The sequence below is a fragment of the Callithrix jacchus genome, chromosome 16 (assembly GCF_049354715.1).
Source record: "Callithrix jacchus isolate 240 chromosome 16, calJac240_pri, whole genome shotgun sequence".
NCBI classification, from domain to species: Eukaryota; Metazoa; Chordata; class Mammalia; order Primates; family Cebidae; genus Callithrix; species Callithrix jacchus.
This window is the reverse complement of record NC_133517.1, coordinates 7,520,970-7,547,658: the sequence shown is the minus strand read 5'-3', so window position 1 is coordinate 7,547,658 and position 26,689 is coordinate 7,520,970. Positions and strand designations below refer to the sequence as shown.

Below are 26,689 nucleotides of genomic sequence, written 5' to 3'. Positions count from 1 at the left end.
ACTGATATTGTAAAAATGACTAGAGTGCCCAAAGCAGTCTACAGATTCCATACAATTCCTATCAAACTACCAATGTCATTCTTCATAGAATCATTTAAAAATGCTGACATTTATGTAGAGCCGTGAAAGAGCCTGAATAACAATAGACATACCAAGCAAGAGGAACAAATATGTTGGCATCACATTACCTGACTTCAAATCATACTCTAAGGCTACAGAAACAAAAATGGCATGATACTGGTATAAAAGTAGATACACAGATCAATGGAGTAGAATACACAAGTCAGAAATAAAGCCACTTACAAGCAAATGATCTTTGAGAAATGATACACAAAAATATGCTAGAGGAAGTACATGTTATTCAATAAATGGTGCTGGAAAAAAAGATAGCCACAGGAAAAAGAATGAAACTGGATCTCTATCTCTAACCATATACAAAAATTAATTCAAGATAGATTAAAGGCCTAAACCTAAGACCTGAAAACACTGGCCAGGCAAAGAATTTATGGGGAAGACCCTAAAAGCAAATGCAACAAAAATGAAAGTAAATAAATAAATAAAACCTAATGAAACTAAAAAGCTTCAGCACAGCAAAAGAAATAAGGAAAAATGTGGCACATATACACCATGGAATATTATGCAGCAATCAGAAATGATGAGTTTGTGTCGTTTGTAGGGACATGGATGAATCTGGAGAACATCATCCTCAGCAAACTGACACAAGAACAGAAAATGAAACACCGCATATTCTCACTCATAGGTGGGTGATGAAAAATAAGAACACATGGAAACAGAAAGGGGAGTACTAAACACTGGGGTCTATTGGGGGGAAAAGGGGAGGGCCAGTGGGAGGGGGAGGTGGGGAGGGATAGCCTGGGGAGAAATGCCAAATGTGGGTGAAGGGGAGAAGAAAAGCAAAGCACACTGCCATGTGTGTACCTACACAACTGTCTTGCATGCTCTGCTCATGTACCCCAAAACCTAAAATCCAATAAGAAAAAAAAAAGAAATAATCATCAGAGTAAACCAACAACCTATGGAATGAGAAAAAATATTTGCAAACTATGAATCTCACAGAGGACTAATATTCATAATCTACAAGAAACTCAAACCAATCAGCAGGAAAAATACAAATAATTCCATTAAAAAGTGGGCAAATATCATGAATAGACATTTCTCAAAAGAAGATATACAAATGGTGAACAAGCATATAAAACTCGCTAAACATCACTTACGAGGGAAATGTAAAATGAAACAAAATGAGACATCACCTCATTGTAGCCAAACTGGGATTATTAAAAATCAAAAAACAATAGATATTGGTGTGGATGTGACAAAAAGAGAACAGTTATACACTGTTCGTAGGAATCCAAGTTAGTACAAAATCTATGGAAAACAGTACAGAGATTCATCAAAGAACTCATAAAGTTACATCCTACCATTCTATCCAGCATTCTCATTTCTGGATATCTACCCAAAATAAAGTAAATCATTATATCAAAAAAACACTTGCATACATATGTTTACTGCAGCACAATTCACAATAGATGAAGATATAGAATCAACCAGTATCCAACTGGTGTCTAGAATAAAGAAAATGTGGTATCTATACATATATGCATGTGTGTGTGTGTGTGTGTGTGTGTGTGTGTGTGTGTATGCACCCATACCACAGAATATTGCTCAGCTGTAAAGAATAATAATACAATGTCTTTTGCAGACACCTGGATAATTAGAGGCCATTATTCTAAGTAAAGTAACCCTGGAATGAAACAACAAATACCACATGCTCTTTTATAAGTGGGAGCTGTGATATGGGACTGTAAAGGCGAACAGAGTGGTGTAATGACATCAGAAACTCAGAAGAAGCAAGAAAAGAAGGAAAATGAGCAATCAAAACTACCTATTGGGTGATGGGTACACTCAAATCCCAGACTTCGCCACTATACAATTCATCCATGTAACTTGTACCCCTAAAGCTGCTGAAATAGAAATAAGTAAATCTAAACACGGAGTAAAAAGAAGAACAAAATTGTAAAAAGTTTTTTAAAAAGTATTCTGATTTGAGACAAATGGCCATTTCATGCTCTGTCGGTTGAACTGTAAATTAATACAAATATTATTTTTTAATTTTAATTTTTAATTTCTGGAATACATGTGCAGAGTGTGCAGGTTTCTTTCATAGGTAAACGTGTGCCATGGTGCTTTGCTGCATCTATCAATCCATCACCTAGGTATTAACCCCAGCATGCATTAAATACAAATATTCCTGAGGACAATTTAGAAATATTGATCCAAGGACTTTTTAAAAAAGTTTCCACATTTTAAATAAAAAATTCTATATTGAAGACTTTATTTAAAGTAAATAATTCAAAATCTAGAAAATAATTTATAGAAAAGATGTTCTGGACTGGGTGCAATGGCTCATGCCTTTAATCCCAATGCTTTGAAAGGCTCAGGCAGGAGGATTGTTGGAGGTCAGGAGTTGGAGGTCATCCTGGGCAACATAGTGAGACCTTGTCTTGATGAAAAGTTTAAAAAGTTAGCCAGGCATGGGAGTGTGTACCTATTCTTCTAGCTATTTAAAAAACTGAGGTGCAAGGATCCCTTGAGCCCAAAAGTTCAAAGCTGTAGTGAGCTATGATTGCACCACTGCACTCTAGCCTCAGTGACAGAGCAAAACCCTAATAATAATGTCTAATAATAGTGTCTAATAATGGTAATGGTAATAATGTTAATAATAATAAAAGATGTTCCTTGCAGCATTAATTCTAACACAAAAGAATTTAAAACTCCACAATTTGTTAAATTATGAGATTTCTGATTGGTGGACTTCTATATAGCCATTAAAATCATAATATAAAAGAATATGCAATTATTAGAAGAATCACAATGAAGAATTTGTTATATTATTTCCAAAATTTTCATACTCCACAAGACCAAGACATTTTTTCCCATTAAGCCCCAGAAAGTCAGCAATCACAACAATTCTCACATATATCTTTAGTATAAAATAAAAAGCTAAAATATTTTTAAACTAGAATATCATACCTCAAAGTGGAGAGTTCTTGCTCAAATTCACCTTTTTGATGCAGTAACTGTAATTGTGCTTCCTTTGTTTCAGATAGCTCCTTCTCTAGTACATGAATCATATTTTCCATTTGCTCCATTTCTATGGTAAGTTGTTCCCACTGATTATTTTGAAGTTCTAGTAAGTGTTCATCGGAAAGAACTGCATCCTGGATTTTTGACAGGCTGGCAGAATCTGCATCGGGGAAAATAAGGTAGAAATAAAATATATGAGTACTTTTTGGATATAAAGTCCTGTGCATTTTAACATTCACCCATCCATACACCAAACAAATATGCACTGATTTCCTACCATGTGGGAGACATTCTACTGAGCTTTGCAGAGAAAAAAACAATAACTCTGCTCTTGTTTAATTTTAAGTGTACTGAAGAACAAGGACGATAAAAGTGAAATTACAAATTCAGATGGATGCTGCAAGAAAACAGTTCTACGATCACATTGAATTTGATATATACTGGGCTCAGGAAGATTTCCCTGGAAAAGAGATGGCTACATTGAGTAATGAAGGACAAAAGGAAGCAGTTAAGTAAAAGATGTAGAGAAATATTCCAGCCAGTATGGAAGGTGCTGAAGCTCTGCTGCAGTCTCTTCTGGCCACAATGGAGCAGCAGATACTGATTTACCTTCTTGTCTGAAACAAAAACAAAAAAGACAAAATACATACTACAGTGATTTTGGAGAACATGGACTTTATGTAATGAAGACAATCCCTGTAAGACAGGAAACAAATGAAGTAAGCCTTACCAACACCCCAGCTCCCTAACTTGACAAAGTTTCCAGGCCACCATATCAGGAGAAAAAAAACTGAGGTGCAGTCCACCAGATTCCTTGAGTTGGCACAATGAAGCCAAGAGTCTCAAAAAACCGAGGTAGACAGAAACCACAAAACAGAACACTGGAAAGATGACAGCAGTACAGGAAAAGAACACTGGAGATCTGCAAAAATACCCCCTTGGGTATTTATTTAACAGAGTAATGAACACTACATGTGTGCTAGGAAACTACTTGAGAAAAGGGAAATATTTTCTTAAAAAATTAGAAGAAATAGTGTCTGTTGCTCACAATATACCAGGAAGACTGTCCATTCCTATGACTGATACTGGAAAAAATTCACAAAATAAAGAATAGTGTTATCAGAAACACCTTACCTCAGGAGTGGAAAGTTAGCCCAAATCATAATGCAAGACCAGAAAGATCGGGTTGTTTATAAGTAAGTCAACTGTGTCCACAAATAAATCTCAAGCAGAAGCATGGAAGGTATTTTTTGAAAGCAAACTGCACTAGTAGGAATTCAAATTAAAAAGTTAAGACTAGGTCAGTTACGGTGGCTCATACCTGTAATCCCAGCACGTTGGAAGGCTGAGACAGGCAAATCACTTCAGGTCAGGAGTCCAAGACCAGCCTGACCAACACGATGAAACCCCCTCTCTAATAAAAATACAAAGAAATTAGTTGGGCATCGTGGTAGACACCCATAACTGCAGCTTCTCAGGAGGTTGATGCAGGAGTATTGCTTGAACCTGGGAGGCAGAGGTTGGAGTGAGTGGTGATCGATCTACTGCACTCCAACCTGGGCAACAGAGCGAAATTTGTCTCAAAAAAGAAAAGTCAGAACTGAAAACAACACTGAGTGGAAGTAAATACAGACTAGATATCACAAAAAAAGAAGATTTAAAAACTGGAGACATCAGAGAACTATGAGAAAACTTTAAGCAATAATATATAAATCCCCAAAGAGAAAGGTAGAAAGACAAATCATAAAGATAAAATGGCCAGAAACCTTCTAAACTTAATGAAAACTATAATCTCACAAATCTGGCTGGGAGACAGGAGATGAAAGTATACTACTCTAATTTTCTTATGCTATATATGATATGACATAATATTGCCTCAAGGTGAGCTGTGATAAGTTAAAATCATACAGTACAAATTGTAATGCAACCACCAAGATAGCAAAAGAAGAGTTATAGCCAATAAGCCAATAAAAGAGAGAGAAAACTAAATCATAGAAGTTATATAACTAATTGAAAAGAAAGCAGAAAAAGAAGGGAAAAAAGAACAGCTGGAACTAATGAAAATCAAACAGCATGATGACAGATAAACTTAACTATTAATATATCAATAATCACATTATAAATAAAACTGGCCTTAAAACCTAAATTAAAAGACAGATTGTTAAACTCTATCAAAAGCAAATCCTACTTCATGCTACCTATAAGAAACACATTTTATATGTAAAAATGCAAATTGGTTAAAAGAAGGAAAAATATATACCACACAAACAATTGACAAAAGAAAACTAAGCAGGAATAGTTATGGTAATATCAGCATAGATTTCACAGCAAACAATATTACTAGCTATAAACAACATCATTTCATAATGATAAAATGTTCAATTAATCAAGAACACATAATCCTAAATGTTTATGTACTAGTAACATAACAGCATCAAAAACATAGGCAAAAAAACTGATAAAAGAAATTGACAAATTCACAGGTAGAGTCTGAGATTTCAATATTGCTTACTCAATACATGATAGAAAAAGGAGGCAGAAAATCAGCAAGATGACAGCATTCTTCAAGAACACTGTGTTTCTCAAGAACACTTAGTAAAACAGACCATATTCTAGGCCATACAATAAATCTTCATAAAGGAATTAAGTCAATGGATTTAAGTCATATAATGTATGACCCCTGACCACAAATGAATCAAATTAGAAATCAATAACAAAATATCTCATGAAAATACTCAAAAATTTGGAAACAAAGTAACACACATCTAAATAACCCTAGGTCAAAGAGGTGATGCAAAGAGAAATTAAAAACTATTTTGAACTGAATAAAAATGAAAATACTGCCTGGGCACGGTGGCTCATGCCTGCAATCCCAGCACTTGGAGGACCGAGGCAGGTGGATCATGAGGTCAGGAGTTTGAGGCCAGCCTGACCAACATGGTGAAACCCCATCTAAAAATACAAAAATTAGCTAGGCAGGTGGCACACACCTGTAATCCTAGCTACTCAGGAGGCTGAGGCAGGAGAATTGCTTGAACCCAGGAGGCAGAGGTTGCAGTGAGCCAAGATTGTGCCACTGCACTCCAGCCTGGGTAACAGACCAAGACTGTCTCAAAAAAAAAAAAAGAAAAGAAAGAAAGAAAATTCTATACAACACAATTTGTAGAATATAGCTACAACAGTACTTAAATAAAAAGTTAGCACTGAATGTCTATACTGGAAGACCCTCAAATCAATGGCCTTCACTTCTATCTTAAGAAAGTATAAAAGAACAAATTTCAAAAAGAGAGAGAGAGCAAATTAAACCCAAAAGAAGCAGAGGAAATTATATAACAAACATCTGCTATGGTCTGAACATTTGTGTCCTCCCAAAACTCCTATGTTGAAACATAATCACAGAGGTGATGTTATTAGAAACTGCTGCTTTGTGGAGGCGACTACCTCATGGAACCCAAGTCCTTATGAATGGGATTAGTGCCCTTATCTAAGAGAGCCCAGAGAGCTCATTCACCCCTTTTGCCATATGTAGCACACAGGGGAAAAAAGGAAACCTAGAAACAAAGAATTGGTCCCTCACCAGACACTAAATATCCTGGCACCTGGATCTTGGACTTTGCAGCCTCCAAGAATGTAACAAATCAGTTTCTGTTGTTTTAAGCTACCCAGTCTTTGGTGTTTTGTGATAGCAGGCCAAACATGATGACATCAAAGACGAAACCAGTAAAACAGAGAAATAATAGGGAAAATCAATGAAACCAAACATTTTGAGGAGGTCAATGAAAGTGACAAACCTCGATCTAACCAGGCTGATGATACAAAAAATAAAAAGAACAAATTACTAATTTCAGAAATATGTGGGGTTTTTTTGGAAACAGAGTCTCACTCTGTTGCCCAGGTTGGAGTGCAATAGTACACTCTCCACTAACTGCAACCTCTGCCTCCCAGGTTCCAGTGATTCTCCTGCTTCAGCCTCCCGAGCAGCTGGGATTACAGGTGCCCACCACCATGCCCAGCTAATTTTTGCATTTCTACAAGAGATGGGGTCTCACCATGTTGGCCAGGCTGATCTCAAAGTCCTGACCTCAGGTGATCCACCACCTTGGCCTCCCAACGTGCTCGGATTACAGGCATGAGCCACCATGCCAGCCCAATGTGACATTTTTATAAATTCTACAGATATTAAAAGAATAGAAAGATAATAGTTTGAGTTTTATGTAACTAACCATGACAACGTAGGTTAAATGGACACGTTCCTTGAAATATAAAAATCACCAAAGCTCAATCAAGAAGAAACAGATAACCCAAATCACCCTATATCTACAAAAGAAAATAAAGTTGAGAAACTCCAAGCCCAGACAGCTATGCTGGTGAATTCTATCAAACATTTTAGGAAGACATAATATAATTTTACACAACATCTCCCCACAAATATAAAGAGGAGAAATACAACACAGCTCAATCTACAATGCTAGTATTACCCTGAGCCAAATGATATTGCAAAAAAGAAAACTTCCTCATGAACGTTGACAAAAAATTTAACCAGTTTTTGAAGCAACCAAGATATCCTGCAATAGGCGAATGAAGAGCATCTGGTACAGTCATACAACAAACTACTATTCAATGCCAAACAGAAATGAGGTGTCAGCTTATGAGAAGATGTGATGGAAACATAAATGCATATTACTAAGTGAAAGACGCCAATCTGAAAGCTATGCACTGTATGATTTCCTCATACAGGAAATCATACGACATCCTCAAAAAGGCAACACTATGGATACTGTAAAAAGATCAGTGGTTGCCTGGGGTTAAGGAGGACAGGAAAGGGCAGATAGGTGAAACATAAAGGAGTTTAAGAGCCATAAAAATACTTTATACAATTTCCAAACCTACAGAATGTACAACACCAAAAGTGCACACTAATCTAAACTATGAACTTTGGATGATTATGACATGCCATTTTGGTTCATCAGTCATATACTGTACCACCCTAGTGAGTGATACTGATATTGGGGAAGGCTATCTGTGTCTGGGGACAGGAAGTACATGGACAATCTCTGTACCTTACTCTCAATGCTGCTGTGAACCTACAACTACATTAAAATAGTCTTTTAAAAATAGCTAAACAAAATTTTGGCAAACTGAATACAAATAAATATAGGGTCATTGTTGCCCAGGTTGGTCTCAAACTCCAGCTTCAAGCCATCCTCCTGCCTTGACCAACCAAATTGCTGAAACTACCAGCATGAGCCACCGTGTCTGGCCCCAGTGATGCACTTTTTAAAAGCCTACATCCTAAGCAAATGGGATTAATTCTAAAATGCAAGATTTGTTTAACATTAAAATATCAGTTATTCCCCTCATTAAAAAGCTAAAAGAAAAGAGCCATATGATCATCTCAGTAGATAAAGGGCATTCGGTAAAATTCAACTTCATTCTTGATTTAAAAAAAAACTCTCATCAACCTAAGAATACAAATGAAATTCATCAGAGTGAGACAATGCATCTATGATAAACCCACAATTAACATCTATCACCACAACAAACTGAATGCTTTCCCCATATAAGCAACAACATAGGAATATCTGCAGTTCAAACTTTAGTAAGCATTGTGCTAAAGATTCTAGCCAGTGCTGTCAGACAAGAAAAAGAAATAAAAGGTATCCAAGTTGGAAAGAAGAAGTAAAACTGTCTTTGTTCACAACCATGATCACACAATAGGGGTAGATAAACTACAACCTGTGGGCCAGCTTCTTCTTTTTGTAAATAATGTTTTATTGGAACACAGCTGTGTTCATTAATGTATGTATCCTCCCTGGTTGCTCTCAGACTACAATGGCATAGTTAACTGCAACAGAGATTATTTTGCCACAAGTCTAAAAGATTTCCTATCTTGAGTAAAACAATAGTTAGAGAATAAAAAGATTTAATAATCTTTCTTCTGTGTATAAAATCTGATCCAATCTTCCAAAGAAGGTACTAAAACTAATAAGTAGGTTTAGCAAGGCTAGAGGATACAAAAGTCAACATATAAAAATCAGCCGTATTTTCATATACTAGCTACAAACAGTCTGAAATTTTTTTAAAAAATTTTTTATTGGATTTTAGGTTTTGGGGTACATGAGCAGAGCATGCAAGACGGTTGTGTAGGTACGCACATGGCAGTGTGCTTTGCTTTGCTTCTCCCCTTCACCCATATTTGGCATTTCTCCCCAGGCTATCCCTCCCCACCTCCCCCTCCCACTGGCCCTCCCCTTTTCCCCCCAATAGACCCAAGAGAACACTCCTCTTTCTGTGTCCATGCGTTCTCATTTTTCATCACCCACCTATGAGTGAGAATATGCGGTGTTTCATTTTCTGTTCTTCCGTCAGTTTGCTGAGGAAGATGTTCTCCAGATTCATCCATGTCCTACAAACGACACAAACTTATCATTTCTGATTGCTGCATAATATTCCATGGTGTATATGTGCCACATTTTCCCAATCCAGTCTATTATCAATGGGCATTTAGGTTGATTCCAGGTCTTTGCTATTGTAAACAGTGCTGCAATGAACATTCGTGTACATGTGTCCTTATAGTAGAACGATTTATAGTCCTTCGGATATATACCCAGTAATGGGATTGCTGGGTCAAATGGAATTTCTATTTCTAAGGCCTTGAGGAATCGCCACACTGTCTTCTACAACGGTTGAACTAATTTACACTCCCACCAACAGTGTAAAAGTGTTCCTTTTTCTTCACATCCTCTCCAGCATCTGTTGTCTCCAGATTTTTTAATGATCCCCATTCTAACTGGCATGAGATGGTATCTCAACGTGGTTTTGATTTGCATCTCTCTGATGACCAGTGACGATGAGCATTTTTTCATATGATTGTTGGCCTTATATATGCCTTCTTTCGTAAAGTGTCTGTTCATATCCTTTGCCCACTTTTGAATGGGCTTGTTTGTTTTTTTCCTGTAAATCTGTTTGAGTTCTTTGTAAATTCTGGATATCAGCCCTTTGTCAGATGGGTAAACTGCAAAAACTTTTTCCCATTGTGTTGGTTGCCAATCCACTCTAGTGACTGTTTCTTTTGCTGTGCAGAAGCTGTGGAGTTTAATTAGGTCCCATTTGTCTATTTTGGCTTTTGTTGCCAATGCTTCTGGTGTTTTGTTCATGAAGTCCTTGCCTGTTCCTATGTCCTGGATAGTTTTGCCTAGGTTTCCTTCTAGGGTTTTTATGGTGCCAGGTCTTATGTTTAAGTCTTTAATCCATCTGGAGTTAATTTTAGTGTAAGGGGTCAGGAAGGGGTCCAGCTTCTGCTTTCTGCACATGTCTAGCCAGTTTTCCCAACACCATTTGTTAAACAGGGAATCCTTTCCCCATTGCTGGTTTTTGTCAGGTTTATCAAAGATTGTATAGTTGTAGATGTGTTGTCCTGCCTCCGGTGCCTCTGTTTTGTTCCATTGGTCTATATCTCTGTTTTGGTACCAGTACCATGCTGTTTTGATTACTGTAGCCTTGTAGCATAGTTTGAAATCCGGTAGTGTGATGCCCCCCGCTGTGTTCTTCTTGCTTAGAATTGACTTGGCTATGCGGGCTCTCTTTTGGTTCCATATGAAGTTCATGGTGGTTTTTTCCAGCTCTGTGAAGAAAGTCAATGGTAGCTTGATGGGGATAGCGTTGATTCTGTAAATTACTTTGGGCAGTATAGCCATTTTCACAATACTAATTCTTCCTAACCATGGACATGGAATGTTTCTCCATCTGTTTGTGTCCTCTCTGATTTCGTTGAGCAGTGGTTTGTAGTTCTCCTTGAAGAGGTCCCTTACGTTCCTTGTGAGTTGTATTCCAAGGTATTTTATTCTTTTTGTAGCAATTGTGAATGGCAGTTCGTTCTTGATTTGGCTTTCTTTAAGTCTGTTGTTGGTGTAGACGAATGCTTGTGATTTTTGCACATTGATTTTATATCCTGAGACTTTGCTGAAGCTGCTTATCAGTTTCAGGAGTTTTTGGGCTGAGGCGATGGGGTCTTCTAGGTATACTATCATGTCGTCTGCAAATAGAGACAATTTGGCTTCCACCTTTCCTATTTGAATACCTGTTATTTCTTTTTCTTGCCTGATTGCTCTGGCTAGAACTTCCAGTACTATATTGAATAGGAGTGGTGAAAGAGGGCATCCTTGTCTAGTGCCAGATTTCAAAGGGAATGCTTCCATTTTTTGCCCATTCAGTATGATATTGGCTGTTGGTTTGTCATAAATAGCTTTTATTACTTTGAGATACCTTCCATCGATACGGAGTTTATTGAAGGTTTTTAGCATAAAGGGCTGTTGAATTTTGTCGAATGCCTTCTCTGCGTCAACTGAGATAATCATGTGGTTTTTGTTTTTGGTTCTGTTTATGTGGTGAATGACGTTGATAGACTTGCATATGTTGAACCAGCCTTGCACCCCCGGGATGAATCCTACTTGATCATGATGAATAAGTTTTTTGATTTGCTGTTGCAATCGGCTTGCCAATATTTTATTGAAGATTTTTGCATCTATGTTCATCATGGATATTGGCCTGAAGTTTTCTTTTCTCGTTGGGTCTCGGCCGGGTTTTGGTATCAGGATAATATTGGTCTCATAAAATGATTTGGGAAGGCTTCCCTCTTTTTGGATTGTTTGAAATAGTTTTAGAAGGAATGGTACCAGCTCCTCTTTGTGTGTCTGGAAGAATTCAGCTGTGAATCCGTCTGGACCTGGGCTTTTTTGAGTGGTAGGCTCTTAATAGCTGCCTCGACTGCTGACCTTGTTATTGGTCTATTCATAGTTTCAGCTTCCTCCTGGTTTAGGCCTGGGAGGACACAGGAGTCCAGGAATTTATCCATTTCTTCCAGGTTTACTAGTTTATGTGCATAGAGTTGTTTATAATATTCTCTGATGATGGTGTGAATTTCTGTGGAATCTGTGGTGATTTCCCGTTTATCATTTTTTATTGCATCTATTTGGTTGTTCTCGCTTTTATTTTTAATCAATCTGGCTAGTGGTCTGTCTATTTTGTTGATCTTTTCAAAAAACCAGCACCCAGATACATAGGCAAGTTCTTAATGAATTACAAAGAGACTTAGACTCCAACACAATAATAGTGGGAGACTTTAACACTCCACTGTCAATATTAGACAGATCAACCAGACAGAAAATCAACAAGGATATCCAGGGCTTGAACTCAGACCTGGAGCAAGCAAACCTGATAGACATTTACAGAACTCTCCACCCCAAATCCACAGAATACACATTCTTCTCAGCACCACATCACACCTACTCTAAAATTGACCACATAATTGGAAGTAAAGCACTGCTCAACAAATGCAAAACAATGGAAATCATAACAAACAGCCTCTCAGACCACAGTGCAATCAAGTTAGAACTCAGAATACAGAAACCAACCCAGAACCGCACAGCTTCATAGAAACTGAACAACTGGCTCTTGAATGTTGACTGGGTAAACAATGAAATGAAGACAGAAATAAAGAAGTTCTTCGAAACCAATGAGAATGAAGACACAACATGCCAGAACCTCTGGGACACATTTAAAGCAGTCTCCAGAGGAAAGAGTGCCCATATGAAGAGAATGGAGAGATCCAAAATTGACACCCTATCGTCAAAATTGAAAGAGCTAGAGGAGCAAGATCAAAAAAACTCAAAACCCAGCAGAAGACAAGAAATAACTAAGATCAGAGCTGAACTAGAGGAGATTGAGACACGAAAAACCCTTCAAAAAATCAATAAATCCAAGAGCTGGTTTTTTGAAAAGATCAACAAAATAGGCAGACCACTAGCCAGATTGATTAAAAATAAAAGAGAGAACAACCAAATAGATGCAATAAAAAATGATAAACGGGAAATCACCACAGACTCCACAGAAATTCAAACCATCATCAGACAATATTATAAACAACTCTATGCACATAAACTAGTAAACCTGGAAGAAATGGATAAATTCCTGGACTCCTGTGTCCTCCCAAGCCTAAACCAGGAGGAAGCTGAAACTATGAATAGACCAATAACAAGGTCAGAAGTCGAGGCAGCAATTAAGAGCCTACCACACAAAAAAAGCCCAGGTCCAGACGGATTCACAGCCGAATTCTACCAGACACACAAAGAGGAGCTGGTACCATTCCTTCTAAAACTATTTCAAACAATCCAAAAAGAGGGAATACTTCCCAAATCATTTTATGAGACCAACATCATTCTGATACCAAAACCCGGCAGAGACCCAACGAGAAAAGAAAACTTCAGGCCAATATCCATGATGAACATAGATGCAAAAATCTTCAATAAAATATTGGCAAGCCGATTGCAACAGCAAATCAAAAAACTTATTCATCATGATCAAGTAGGATTCATACCGGGGATGCAAGGCTGGTTCAACATACGCAAGTCTATCAATGGCATTCACCACATAAACAGAACCAAAAACAAAAACCACTGATTATCTCAATTGACGCAGAGAAGGCATTCGACAAAATTCAACAGCCCTTTATGCTAAAAACCCTCAATAAACTCGGTATCGATGGCACCTATCTCAAAGTAATAAAAGCTATTTATGACAAACCAACAGCCAATATCATACTGAATGGGCAAAAAATGGAAGCATTCCCTTTGAAATCTGGCACTAGACAAGGATGCCCTCTTTCACCACTCCTATTCAATATAGTACTGGAAGTTCTAGCCAGAACAATCAGGCAAGAAAAAGAAATAACGGGTATTCAAATAGGAAAGGTGGAAGCCAAATTGTCTCTATTTGCAGACGACATGATAGTATACCTAGAAGACCCCATCGCCTCAGCCCAAAAACTCCTGAAACTGATAAGCAGCTTCAGCAAAGTCTCAGGATATAAAATCAATGTGCAAACATCACAAGCATTCGTCTACACCAATAACAGACTTAAAGAAAGCCAAATCAAGAACGAACTGCCATTCGCAATTGCTACAAAAAGAATAAAATACCTTGGAATACAACTCACAAGGAACGTAAGAGACCTCTTCAAGGAGAACTACAAACCACTGCTCAACGAAATCAGAGAGGACACAAACAGATGGAAAAACATTCCATGTCCATGGTTAGGAAGAATTAATATTATGAAAATGGCTATACTGCCCAAAGTAATTTACAGAATCAACGCTATCCCCATCAAGCTACCATTGACTTTCTTCACAGAACTGGAAAAAACCACCATGAACTTCATATGAAACCAAAAGAGAGCCCGCATAGCCAAGTCAATTCTAAGCAAAAAGAACACAGCAGGGGGCATCACACTATCAGATTTCAAACTATGCTACAAGGCTACAGTAATCAGAACAGCATGGTACTGGGACCAATACAGAGATATAGACCAATGGAACAAAACATAGGCACCGGAGGCAACACAACATATCTACAACTATACAATCTTTGATAAACCTGACAAAAACAAGCAATGGGGAAAGGATTCCCTGTTTAACCAATGGTGTTGGGAAAACTGGCTAGCCATGTGCAGAAAGCAGAAACTGGACCCCTTCCTGACACCTTACACTAAAATTAACTCCAGATGGATTAAAGACTTAAACATAAGACCTGGCACCATAAAAACCCTAGAAGGAAATCTAGGCAAAAGTATTCAGGACATAGGAGTAGGCAAGGACTTCATGAACAAAACACCAAAAGCATTGGCAACAAAAGCCAAAATAGACAAATGGGACCTCATGAAACTCCACAGCTTCTGCACGGCAAAAGAAACAGTCACTAGAGTGAATTGGCAACTAACAGAATGGGAAAAAATTTTTGCAGTTTACCCATCTGACAAAGGGCTGATATCCAGAATTTACAAAGAACTCAAACAGATTTACAGGAAAAAAACAAACAAGCCCATTCAAAAGTGGGCAAAGGATATGAACAGATACTTTACGAAAGAAGACACATATGAGGCCAACAATCATATGAAAAAATGCTCATCGTCACTGGTAATCAGAGAGATGCAAATCAAAACCACATTGAGATACCATCTCACGCCAGTTAGAATGGCGATCATTAAAAAATTTGGAGACAACAGATGCTGGAGAGGATGTGGAGAAAAAGGAACACTTTTACACTGTTGGTGGGAGTGTAAATTAGTTCAACCATTGTGGAAGACAGTGTGGCGATTCCTCAAGGCCTTAGAAATAGAAATTCCATTTGACCCAGAAATCCCATTACTGGGTATATATCCCAAAGACTATAAATCATTCTACTATAAGGACACATGTACACGAATGTTCATTGCAGCACTGTTTACAATAGCAAAGACCTGGAATCAACACAAATGTTCATTGATAATAGACTAAATTGGGAAAATGTGGCACATATACACCATGGAATATTATGCAGCAATCAGAAATGATGAGTTTGTGTCGTTTGTAGGGACATGGATGAATCTGGAGAACATCATCCTCAGCAAACTGACACAAGAACAGAAATTGAAACACTGCATATTCTCACTCATAGGAGGGTGAGGAAAAATGAGAACACATGGACACAGAAAGGGGAGTACTAAACACTGGGATCTATAGGGTGCAAAAGGGGAGGGGGCCAGTGGGAGGGGGAGGTGGGGAGGGATAGCCTGGGGAGAAATGCCAAACGTGGGCGAAGGGGAAAAGGAAAGCAAAGCACACTGCCATTTGTGTACCTACGCAACTGTCTTGCATGCTCTGCTCATGTACCCCAAAACCTAAAATTCAATAAAAAATTTTTTAAAAAAAGATGATTCTACGTAGAATGTTTCAAATGTATGATGGGTTTATTGGGTAGTAAGTGGATTTTCAACTTATGATAGGTTTATCAGCTAAACTCTGGAAGAATATGTAGACCAATGGAACACAAACAAAGTCCAGAAATAGACCCACAAACATACGGCCAACTTATTTTTCACAAAGGCACAATGGCAGTGTCATGGAGAAGGGACAGCCTTTTCAACATATGCTGCTGGAACTATTAGATATCCACATCCATAAAATGATCTTGCATCCACACCTCACTCCACGTGCAAAAGTGTACACAAAGTGGATTGCAGATCTAAACATAAAACCTAAAACCATGACAATTCTTCAAGAAAGCAGAGAAGAAAATCTTTGAAGCCTTGTGCTGGACAAAGATTTTTTAGATATGAGACACAAAGCAAAATTCATAATTAAACAAACGGATGTATCAGACTTCATCAAAATGAAAAAACTAATATATTATCAACAAAAAGTCAAGCCACAAACTGGGAAAAATCATTCCAAGGAGAATCTATTTTTAAAAACCTCTTAAAACTCAACAAATAAGAATAAAAACTATGTAATTTTTAAATCTTTATAAGCTATCCAGATTGGAAAAGATGAGTCACTAAAGAAGATATACAGGTGGCAAATAAGCTCATGCGAAGATGTTCAGCAGTCTTAGTCCTTAGGGTAATGCACATTCACACCATCATGACACACACAACATGTACCCATTAGAATGGCTAAAACTAAAAACTAATTAACAGCAATACTAACAGCTCACGATGATATGGAACAATAAGAATTACCAAATACTACTGATAGGAATGGAAAGTAGTACAAATACTTAAACATTTAGTAGTTTCTTAATAAGGGAATACAAAGGGACAGGAAGAAACTTTTATGGATGATGGGTTTGTTACTGCTCTTGATTATGGTGATGCTTTAACATGTGCATACATATGCCAAAACTTATCAAATTGTAGTCTATCACATACCAGTTATACCTCACTAAAGCTATCAATTGCAGGAATAAACATCTAAGACAATGGCAAGGTCACAGAGGAAAAAAAGGTATTACAAGATGCAGGAGAGAGCTAGAGGATTCAAATCTTAACCTTATAGCAATGGGATGTGGTAAGCTGAGTTATGAGCAAGAGACATTAGATATGAATTATTAAAAATGAACAATTATAGTTTCAGAGTAGACCATGGTCTCCGGAAGTAGGGTAGCAGGAAAAACAGTTCTAAGGTTATTGCAGTACTCTTGAGTGGGAAAGAATGGTAACCTGATCTGAAAGGAAGGCATAGGTGAGAAGCAGAGTCAACAAAAACGCTGAGACTGCCCTTCACACTGATAAAGGGACAAGAGAATTATCATAGCTCTTTGGTAGACAATATATATTATTTCTCAGTCTGTTTTAACATTAAACTTATTTCTGAGATAATCAACCTTATCACATGTCAGTGCTCTACCATGCAATGCTAAGCAATGTGTGTGAATATTACTGTAGGATACAAACAAGGCCTTCTACTTATGTAGTACTCACACCATTAAAATCCATGTTGAGTTGTTCATTGAGCAACATATAAGTCTCATAATTAGAGTAAAGCAAATCATAATCCTCTGAGGCTACTTCCGATGGCCAACTTATGTCATCAAGATCATCCACTGAATGTATTTGGCTTTTGACCTGTAAGACAAATAACACTGTTTCAAATGTCCGCAAAGTATTTATAGAATATACTAGATGTAAAGAAGTGGTATTTATTCATCTTTTTATATGAGCAAAACCACAGGCACTTCTTTTTGCTTTTTTTTTTTTAAGACAAAGTCTCACTCTGTCACCAGGCTGGAGTCCAGTGGCTCAGTCTCAGCTCACTGCAACCTCCGCCTCCTGGATTCAAGTGATTCTCCTGCCTCAGCCTCCTGAGTAGCTGGGATTACAGACATGCACCACGACACCCAGCTAATTATTGTATTTTTAGTAAAGACAGGGTTACACCATGTTGGCCAGGATGGTCTCAATCTCCTGACCTTGTGACTCACCCGCCTTGGACTCCCAAAGTTCTGGGTTACAGGTGTGAGCCACTGCACCCAGCCCAAGGCACTTTTAAAACAACAGATTTTTCTTAAAAGGCCATTATCAATGGCCACTGTTCCTTAAGCCCTTTTTCTTCTAACTAAATGTCTTTATAACAAAATATTCTCACTTTACCTTTTGTAATGTGTTTTTTTGACAATAATGTTTTAGATAATTTACTTTTAACAGTACCTTGTTGTTTTCATTAGGTTTCTTTTCAGGGCTGAAAAAAGAAACAATTCCTTTTAGACAAATAGCAAATACATAAAGTAAAAAGAATGTCCAAAACTAGTGTTATTATATAAAATCTCTGCATTTATATGTTATTCCTTCTATCCATTAAGTTTTCAGGTCATTTTTTAAGAGGTAATGTAAATATAATCGTTTTCACAAGGAGAAATAAACTACAAACAGAAAGAGTAACATTAAGTGAGAAAGAAAATATGGTAAAAATAATATCATTACAAAGAATTAAATTTAGATCACACTTCCTGAAAGTCAAGACAAAAGAAAAAATATGTTACTTGTATTATGTGATAGAAAGAAATATACCAGGACTTCTCATTGTTGTCTTTTTCAATAAAAACAAGTTTTACTGGCACTAAATCCTAACTGGAAAACATTACTTTTCTTCTTACATGAGGGGAACCCTTTTTTAACGATAATATTATCTTTTCCAGGATTTATGCAGGCACTATGCATCATTCTAAGTACTGTGCATGCGTCAAGCTCATTTTAGTCATCATAACATCTCTGTGAGCTAGGTAATATATTAGGGATTCTATTAAAGGAGAAACTAGGCGCAGAAAGACCATATAAATGTCCCCAGCCCATTGAGCTGGTCAGTAGTTGACAGAGCACTAAAATCCAAGAATTCTGCCTCCAAAACATGTGTTTTCCAATATGCTGTGAAAGTAGTATTTATTTTCAAGTGTTTTTAAGAGATATGATAGCAGATTGAATCCATATTATCATTCCATTTTTGGCTATAATTATAACGAATAATTTCTGAATCTTGCATTTTGTTAACTATACAGAGGCAAGTTTGGAAACCTACTACTTTCAGAAAACTAAAAACTTAGTTTTTTAAAGAAATTAATCAATGACATTCATTCATCTCTTCAACTGTTTATTCATGCATTCAACAAATACTCATTGAGCATACAATACATGCTGATAACACTATTGGCACAGGGAAACATGGCTTTAATAGTTTAGAACTTTATAATCCAGAAGTAATAACCTGTGATAGTGTCAATAGTTTGCTTTTCTCAAATTCATGAACAAAATCATTCCCTACTCCCCAGAATCTAAACAACTATAAGGTTCATACACCTGGCCAGGCATTTCGGTTGCTTCCAAGACTTTGCTATTGCAAATAGCACTTTAGGAGGCCAAGGCAGGTGGACTGCCTGAGCTCAGGAGTTCACAACCAGCCTAGGAAACATGGTGAAACCTCCACGCTACTAAAATACAAAAAAGTAGTCAGGTGCATGCTGGTAGTCCTGGCTACTTGGGAGGCTAAGGTGGGAAAAATTCTTGAACCCGGAAGGCAGAGGTTGCAGTGAGCCGAGTTCACGCCAGTGCACTCCAGCCTGGGTGACAGAATAAGACTTCATCTAAAAAAAAAAAAAAAAAAGTGGAGGACTCAAGATGGTGCTGTGAGAACAACCCAGAATTGGAGCTCTCGCTGTGTCCGCGGAGAGGTGAGTCTGAGCTGCATTTCCAGACTGATCTTTGTTGCCCACGGAACAGGGAAATTCCCAAGTGAAGAGGAGACGCGGTACGCCAGGCAGAAACTCCGCCTGGCGAAGCCAGCAGCCGGGGTGGTGGTGGCCGGCCCTACCCAGTGCTCCCCACAGGGCGCGCTCGTCCGGGTGCCCCATTGAACCGGCAACTGGAGAGGTGAGAGGGCTGGACTTGAGACTGAGCTAGACTTGGACAGTAGGCCAGCCCAGGGGATTGCAGGGACAGAGCGTTAGGGGTGGCCCAGTGGGACGAACAAAACCACGATTTCAAACAAGCCCCGTGCAGACGGCCTGAGGCGCTCCGAGGGAAAGGGGCGTCCACCATTACCGAGGCAACCCGCCCCAACTGAGATACACGCCCATTGCTGATGCAGCCAGCCGTTGCCGAGGCAACCCGTCCCTACTGAGATACACGCCCACTGCTGACGCAGCCTGCCATTGCCGAGGCAACCTGCTACAACAGAGAGACTCTGCCGCAGGGTGTGGCGGAGAAAAGCAGAACAGCAGAGCCAGGGCAAGCATCACAACAGCAGGGCGGAGCCTCGGCAGGCAAACAGTGGCTAGTCTGTGTCCTAGCTGGGCAGGACCTCAACAGACATCCAAAAATAAAGCCCAAACCCCTCAACACAGAGCATTTGAGAAAAAAAAGGGTTTTTTTTAATGAGCTCTGTTGCAGCAGAATCAAACATAGCAGCCTAACAGCCCTGAATGAACAACACAGCTCACAGCTCAGCAATCAAGCTCCTATAAAGTACAAACTGTCTCCTCAAGCAGCTCCCTGACCCCTCTATATCCAAAAGACTGACATTAGGCAGGCATCATCCTGGGACAAAGATAGCAGAAAAAGAAACTGGTAGCATCCCATGCTGTGCCACAACTGCTAGAGGTGCACCCCAGACAAGCAGGGTCTGGAGCGGACCTCAGCAGTCACACAGCGAAGGGGCTAGACTGGTAGAAGGAAAACCAAGCAACAGAAATACTTCATCATCAACATTCTGGGTGTCCACTCAGAGACCCAATCGAAAAGTCAGCAACTACGCAGACGCCCAGCGGACAAATTCACAAAGATGGGAAGAAACCAGCGCAAAAAGGAGGAAACACCCAAAACCAGAACACCTCACCTCCTAGAAAGGAACAAAACTCCTCACCAGCAAGGGAACAAAGCTGGACGGAGAATGACTGTGACGAAACGATGGAATTAGACTTCAGAAGATGGATAATGAGAAACTTCTGTGAGCTAAAAGAACATGTATTAAATCAATGCAAAGAAACTAAGAACCTTGAAAAAAGATTTGAAAAAAGATTCGAGGAAATGATAACAAGAATGGATAACTTAGAGAGGAATATGAATGGATTAAAGGGGCTGAAAAACACAATACGAGAACTTCACGAAGCAAACACAAGTTTCAATAGCCGAATTGACCAAGCAGAGGAAAGAATATCTGAAGTCGAAGATCAACTCAATGAAATAAAACGAGAAACCAAGATCAGAGAAAAAAGCACAAAAAGGAATGAACAAAGTCTCCAAGAAATGTGGGACTATGTGAAAAGACCTAACCTACGTTTGATAGGTGTACCAGAAGGGGACGAAGAGAATGAATCCAAGCTGGAAAATACTCTTCAGGACATCATCCAGGAAAATTTCCCCCACCTAGCAAGACAGGACAACACTCAATTGCAGGAAATACAGAGAACACCACAAAGATATTCCGCAAGAAGAGCAACCCCAAGGCACATAATCGTCAGATTCAACAGGGTTGAAATAAAGGAGAGAATACTAAGGGCAGCCAGAGAGAAAGGTCGGGTCACCCACAAAGGGAAGCCCATCAGACTCACAGCAGATCTCTCGGCAGAAACACTACAAGCCAGAAGAGAGTGGGGGCCAATATTCAACATTCTTAAAGAAAAGAACTTTCAACCCAGAATTTCATATCCAGCCAAACTGAGCTTCAGAAGTGAAGGAAAAATAAAATCCTTTGCGAACAAGCAAGTACTCAGAGATTTTGTCACCACCAGGCCTGCTTTACAAGAGCTCCTAAAAGAGGCACTACACATAGAAAGGATCAACCAGTACCAGCCATTCCAAAATCACACTGAATGCTAAAGAGCTTCAACATAATGAAGAATCTACAACAACTAACAGGCAAAACAGCCACTTAGCATCAAAATGGCAGTATCAAATTCACACATAACAATATTAACCCTAAATGTAAATGGACTAAATGCACCAATCAAAAGACACAGACTGGCAAATTGGATAAAAACCCAAAACCCATCAGTGCGCTGTATCCAGGAAACCCATCTCACATGCAAGGATACACAAAGGCTCAAAATAAAGGGATGGAGGAAGATTTACCAAGCAAATGGAAAGCAAAAAAAAGCAGGAGTTGCAATTCTCATCTCTGATAAAATAGACTTTAAAGCAACAAAGATCAAAAGAGACAAAGAAGGCCATTACATAATGGTAAAAGGATCGATAAAACAAGAAGAGCTAACGATCCTAAACATATATGGACCCAATGCAGGAGCACCCAGATACATAAGGCAAGTTCTTAATGACTTACAAAAGGACTTAGACTACCACACAATAATAGTGGGAGACTTTAACACTCCACTGTCAATACTAGACAGATCAACCAGACAGAAAATCAACAAGGATATCCAGGGCTTGAACTCAGACCTGGAGCAAGCAAACCTGATAGACATTTAGAGAACTCTCCACCCCAAATCCACAGAATACACATTCTTCTCAGCACCACATCACACCTACTCTAAAATTGACCACATAATTGGAAGTAAAGCACTGCTCAACAAATGCAAAACAACGGAAATCATAACAAACAGCCTCTCAGACCATAGTGCAATCAAGTTAGAACTCAGAATACAGAAACCGACCCAGAAGCGCACAGCTTCATGGAAACTGAACAACTGGCTCTTGAATGTTGACTGGGTAAACAATGAAATGAAGGCAGAAATAAAGAAGTTCTTCGAAACCAAAGAGAACGAAGACACAACATGCCAGAACCTCTGGGACACATTTAAAGCAGTCTCCAGAGGAAAATATATAGCAATAAGTGCCCATATGAGGAGAATGGAGAGATCCAAAATTGACACCCTATCGTCAAATTGAAAGAGCTAGAGGAGCAAGATCAAAAAAACTCAAAACCCAGCAGAAGACAAGAAATAACTAAGATCAGAGCTGAGCTGAAGGAGATTGAGACACGAAAAACCCTTCAAAAAATCAATAAATCCAAGAGCTGGTTTTTTGAAAAGATCAACAAAATAGACAGACCACTAGCCAGATTGATTAAAAATAAAAGAGAGAACAACCAAATAGATGCAATAAAAAATGATAAAGGGGAAATCACCACAGATTCCACAGAAATTCAAACCATCATCAGAGAATATTACAAACAACTCTATGCGCATAAACTAGTAAACCTGGAAGAAATGGATAAATTCCTGGACTCCTGTGTCCTCCCAAGCCTAAACCAGGAGGAAGCTGAAACTATGAATAGACCAATAACAAGGTCTGAAGTTGAGGCAGCAATTAAGAGCCTACCACACAAAAAAAGCCCAGGTCCAGACGGGTTCACTGCCGAATTCTACCAGGCACACAAGGAGGATCTGGTACCATTCCTTCTAAAACTATTTCAAACAATCCAAAAAGAGGGAAGCCTTCCCAAATCATTTTATGAGACCAACATCATTCTGATACCAAAACCCGGCAGAGACCCAACGAGAAAAGAAAACTTCAGGCCAATATCCATGATGAACATAGATGCAAAAATCTTCAATAAAATATTGGCAAGCCGATTGCAACAGCAAATCAAAAAACTTATTCATCATGATCAAGTAGGAATCATACCGGGGATGCAAGGCTGGTTCAACATACGCAAGTCTATCAACGTCATTCACCACATAAACAGAACCAAAAACAAAAACCACATATTATCTCAATTGATGCAGAGAAAGCATTCGACAAAATTCAACAGCCCTTTATGCTAAAAACCCTCAATAAACTCGGTATCGATGGCACGTATCTCAAAGTAATAAAAGCTATTTATGACAAACCAACAGCCAATATCATACTGAATGGGCAAAAATGGAAGCATTCCCTTTGAAATCTGGCACTAGACAAGGATGCCCTCTTTCACCACTCCTATTCAATATAGTACGGGAAGTTCTAGCCAGAGCAATCAGGCAAGAAAAAGAAATAACGGGTATTCAAATAGGAAAGGTGGAAGCCAAATTGTCTCTATTTGCAGACGACATGATAGTATACCTAGAAGACCCCATCGCCTCAGCCCAAAAACTCCTGAAACTGATAAGCAACTTCAGCAAAGTCTCAGGATATAAAATCAATGTGCAAAAATCACAAGCATTCGTCTACACCAATAACAGACGTAAAGAAAGCCAAATCAAGAACGAACTGCCATTCGCAATTGCTACAAAAAGAATAAAATACCTTGGAATACAACTCACAAGGAACGTAAGAGACCTCTTCAAGGAGAACTACAAACCACTGCTCAACGAAATCAGAGAGGACACAAACAGATGGAGAAACATTCCATGTCCATGGTTAGGAAGAATTAATATTGTAAAAATGGCTATACTGCCCAAAGTAATTTACAGAATCAACGCTATCCCCATCAAGCTACCATTGACTTTCTTCACAGAACTGGAAAAAACCACCATGAACTTCATATGGAACCAAAAGAGAGCCCGCATAGCCAAGTCAATTCTAAGCAACAAGAACACAGCGGGGGGCATCACACTACCAGATTTCAAACTATACTACAAGGCTACAGTAATCAAAACAGCATGGTACTGGTACCAAAACAGAGATATAAACCAATGGAACAAAACAGAGGCACCAGAGGCAACACAACATATCTACAACTATACAATCTTTGATAAACCTGACAAAAACAAGCAATGGGAAAAGGACTCCATGTTTAACAAATGGTGTTGGGAAAACTGGCTAGACATGTGCACAAAGCAGAAACTGGACCCCTTCCTGACACCTTACACTAAAATTAACTCCAGATGGATTAAAGACTTAAACATAAGACCTGGCACCATAAAAACCCTAGAAGGAAATCTAGGCAAAACTATCCAGGACATAGGAGTAGGCAAGGACTTCATGAACAAAACACCGGAAGCATTGGCAACAAAAGCCAAAATAGACAAATGTGACCTAATGAAACTCCACAGCTTCTGCACGGCAAAAGAAACAGTAACTAGAGTGGATCGGCAACCAACAGAATGGGAAAAAATTTTCGCAGTCTACCCATCTGACAAAGGGCTGATATCCAGAATTTACAAAGAACTCAAACAGATTTACAGGAAAAAAACAAACAAGCCCATTCAAAAGTGGGCAAAGCATATGAACAGACACTTTACAAAAGAAGACATATATGTGGCCAACAATCATATGAAAAAATGCTCACCGTCACTGGTCATCAGAGAGATGCAAATCAAAACCACATTGAGATACCATCTCACGCCAGTTAGAATGGTGATCATTAAAAAATCTGGAGACAACAGATGCTGGAGAGGATGTGGAGAAAAAGGAACACTTTTACACTGTTGGTGGGAGTGTAAATTAGTTCAACCATTGTGGAAGACAGTGTGGTGATTCCTCAAGGCCTTAGAAATAGAAATTCCATTTGACCCAGCAATCCCATTACTGGGTATATATCCAAAGGACTATAAATCGTTCTACTATAAGGACACATGTACACAAATGTTCATTGCAGCACTGTTTACAATAGCAAAGACCTGGAATCAACCCAAATGCCTACTGATAATAGACTGGATTGGAAAAATGTGGCACATATACACCATGGAATATTATGCAGCAATCAGAAATGATGAGTTTGTGTCCTTTGTAGGGACATGGATGAATCTGGAGAACGTCATCCTCAGCAAACTGACACAAGAACAGAAAATGAAACACTACATATTCTCACTCATAGGTGGGTGATGAAAAATGAGAACACATGGACACAGAACGGGGAGTACTAAACACTGGGGTCTATTGGGGGAAAAGGGGAGGGCCAGTGGGAGGGGGAGGTGGGGAGGGATAGCCTGGGGAGAAATGCCAAATGTGGGTGAAGGGGAGAAGAAAAGCAAAGCACACTGCCATGTGTGTACCTACGCAACTGTCTTGCATGCTCTGCTCATGTACCCCAAAACCTAAAATCCAATAAAATTTTTAAAAAAAAGAGAGAAAAAAAAAAAGTTCATATACCTGATATTTTGGAGTAAGTACCTCAGCAAATCATAGCTATTCATGATGCTACTCTCGAAGGTATTGCAATATGTACAATTATGCGGGAACAATTAAATTCTATTGAACATGGCCTAAGTATGTGACTGTGTATTATAATTACGTAACACATCTGTATATAATAGTTTAAGTTCTAGGTCATCATCTGCATATTCAGTTACACTAATATGTTACATTTCTGAAGCAATTCTGAAAAAAAAACAACTCTAACCATAAAACTATATATGAACAGAAGTTCTAAGGAAAATTAGTTTGCTAAACATCCATAAAAGATAATAAATCAAGCTGTTTAATGCTTAGACGTGCAACCAAGCAAACAAATTACATTTCATAAACAATTTCTTCTTGTATAGATCATTCCTAACAGTAAAGAACATACTCTAAAATTTCTGTTTTGAAATACAAAAGGAGAGAAAATGTCCTCAAATCCCACATTCTTCTTCAATTATTGCCCATTTCTCTATTGTTTTTCCCAGTAAAGTTTCTCTCAAGAGTTGTCCATGTTCATCCACTACAGAGTTCCGTAGCTACCATTTACTGAAACTGCTCCTAGTCAAAGTCATTAATCCTTATTGTAATCAATCTTTCAACAGCACTGATATAGTTGAGTATTTCCAGCTTTAGGAGACTACATTATTCTATTTCCAGGAAAAGTAATCAGTGTTAACATTCCTTCCCAGAGATTTCTTTTCTTTTCTAACTTCGAGGACACAT

At 38.6% G+C, this 26,689-nt stretch overlaps 1 protein-coding gene across 1 annotated transcript in view; it reads right to left on the bottom strand.

Moving 5' to 3' along the window:
- Nucleotides 1-26,689, bottom strand: part of LOC100408043 (POTE ankyrin domain family member A-like) — a 70,100-nt gene that overhangs the window by 11,544 nt on the left and 31,867 nt on the right. Inside the window, 3 exon segments of the mRNA XM_054246338.2 lie at nucleotides 3,052-3,265; nucleotides 17,401-17,542; nucleotides 18,125-18,155. Coding sequence (XP_054102313.2) covers nucleotides 3,052-3,265; nucleotides 17,401-17,542; nucleotides 18,125-18,155 — 387 coding nt within the window.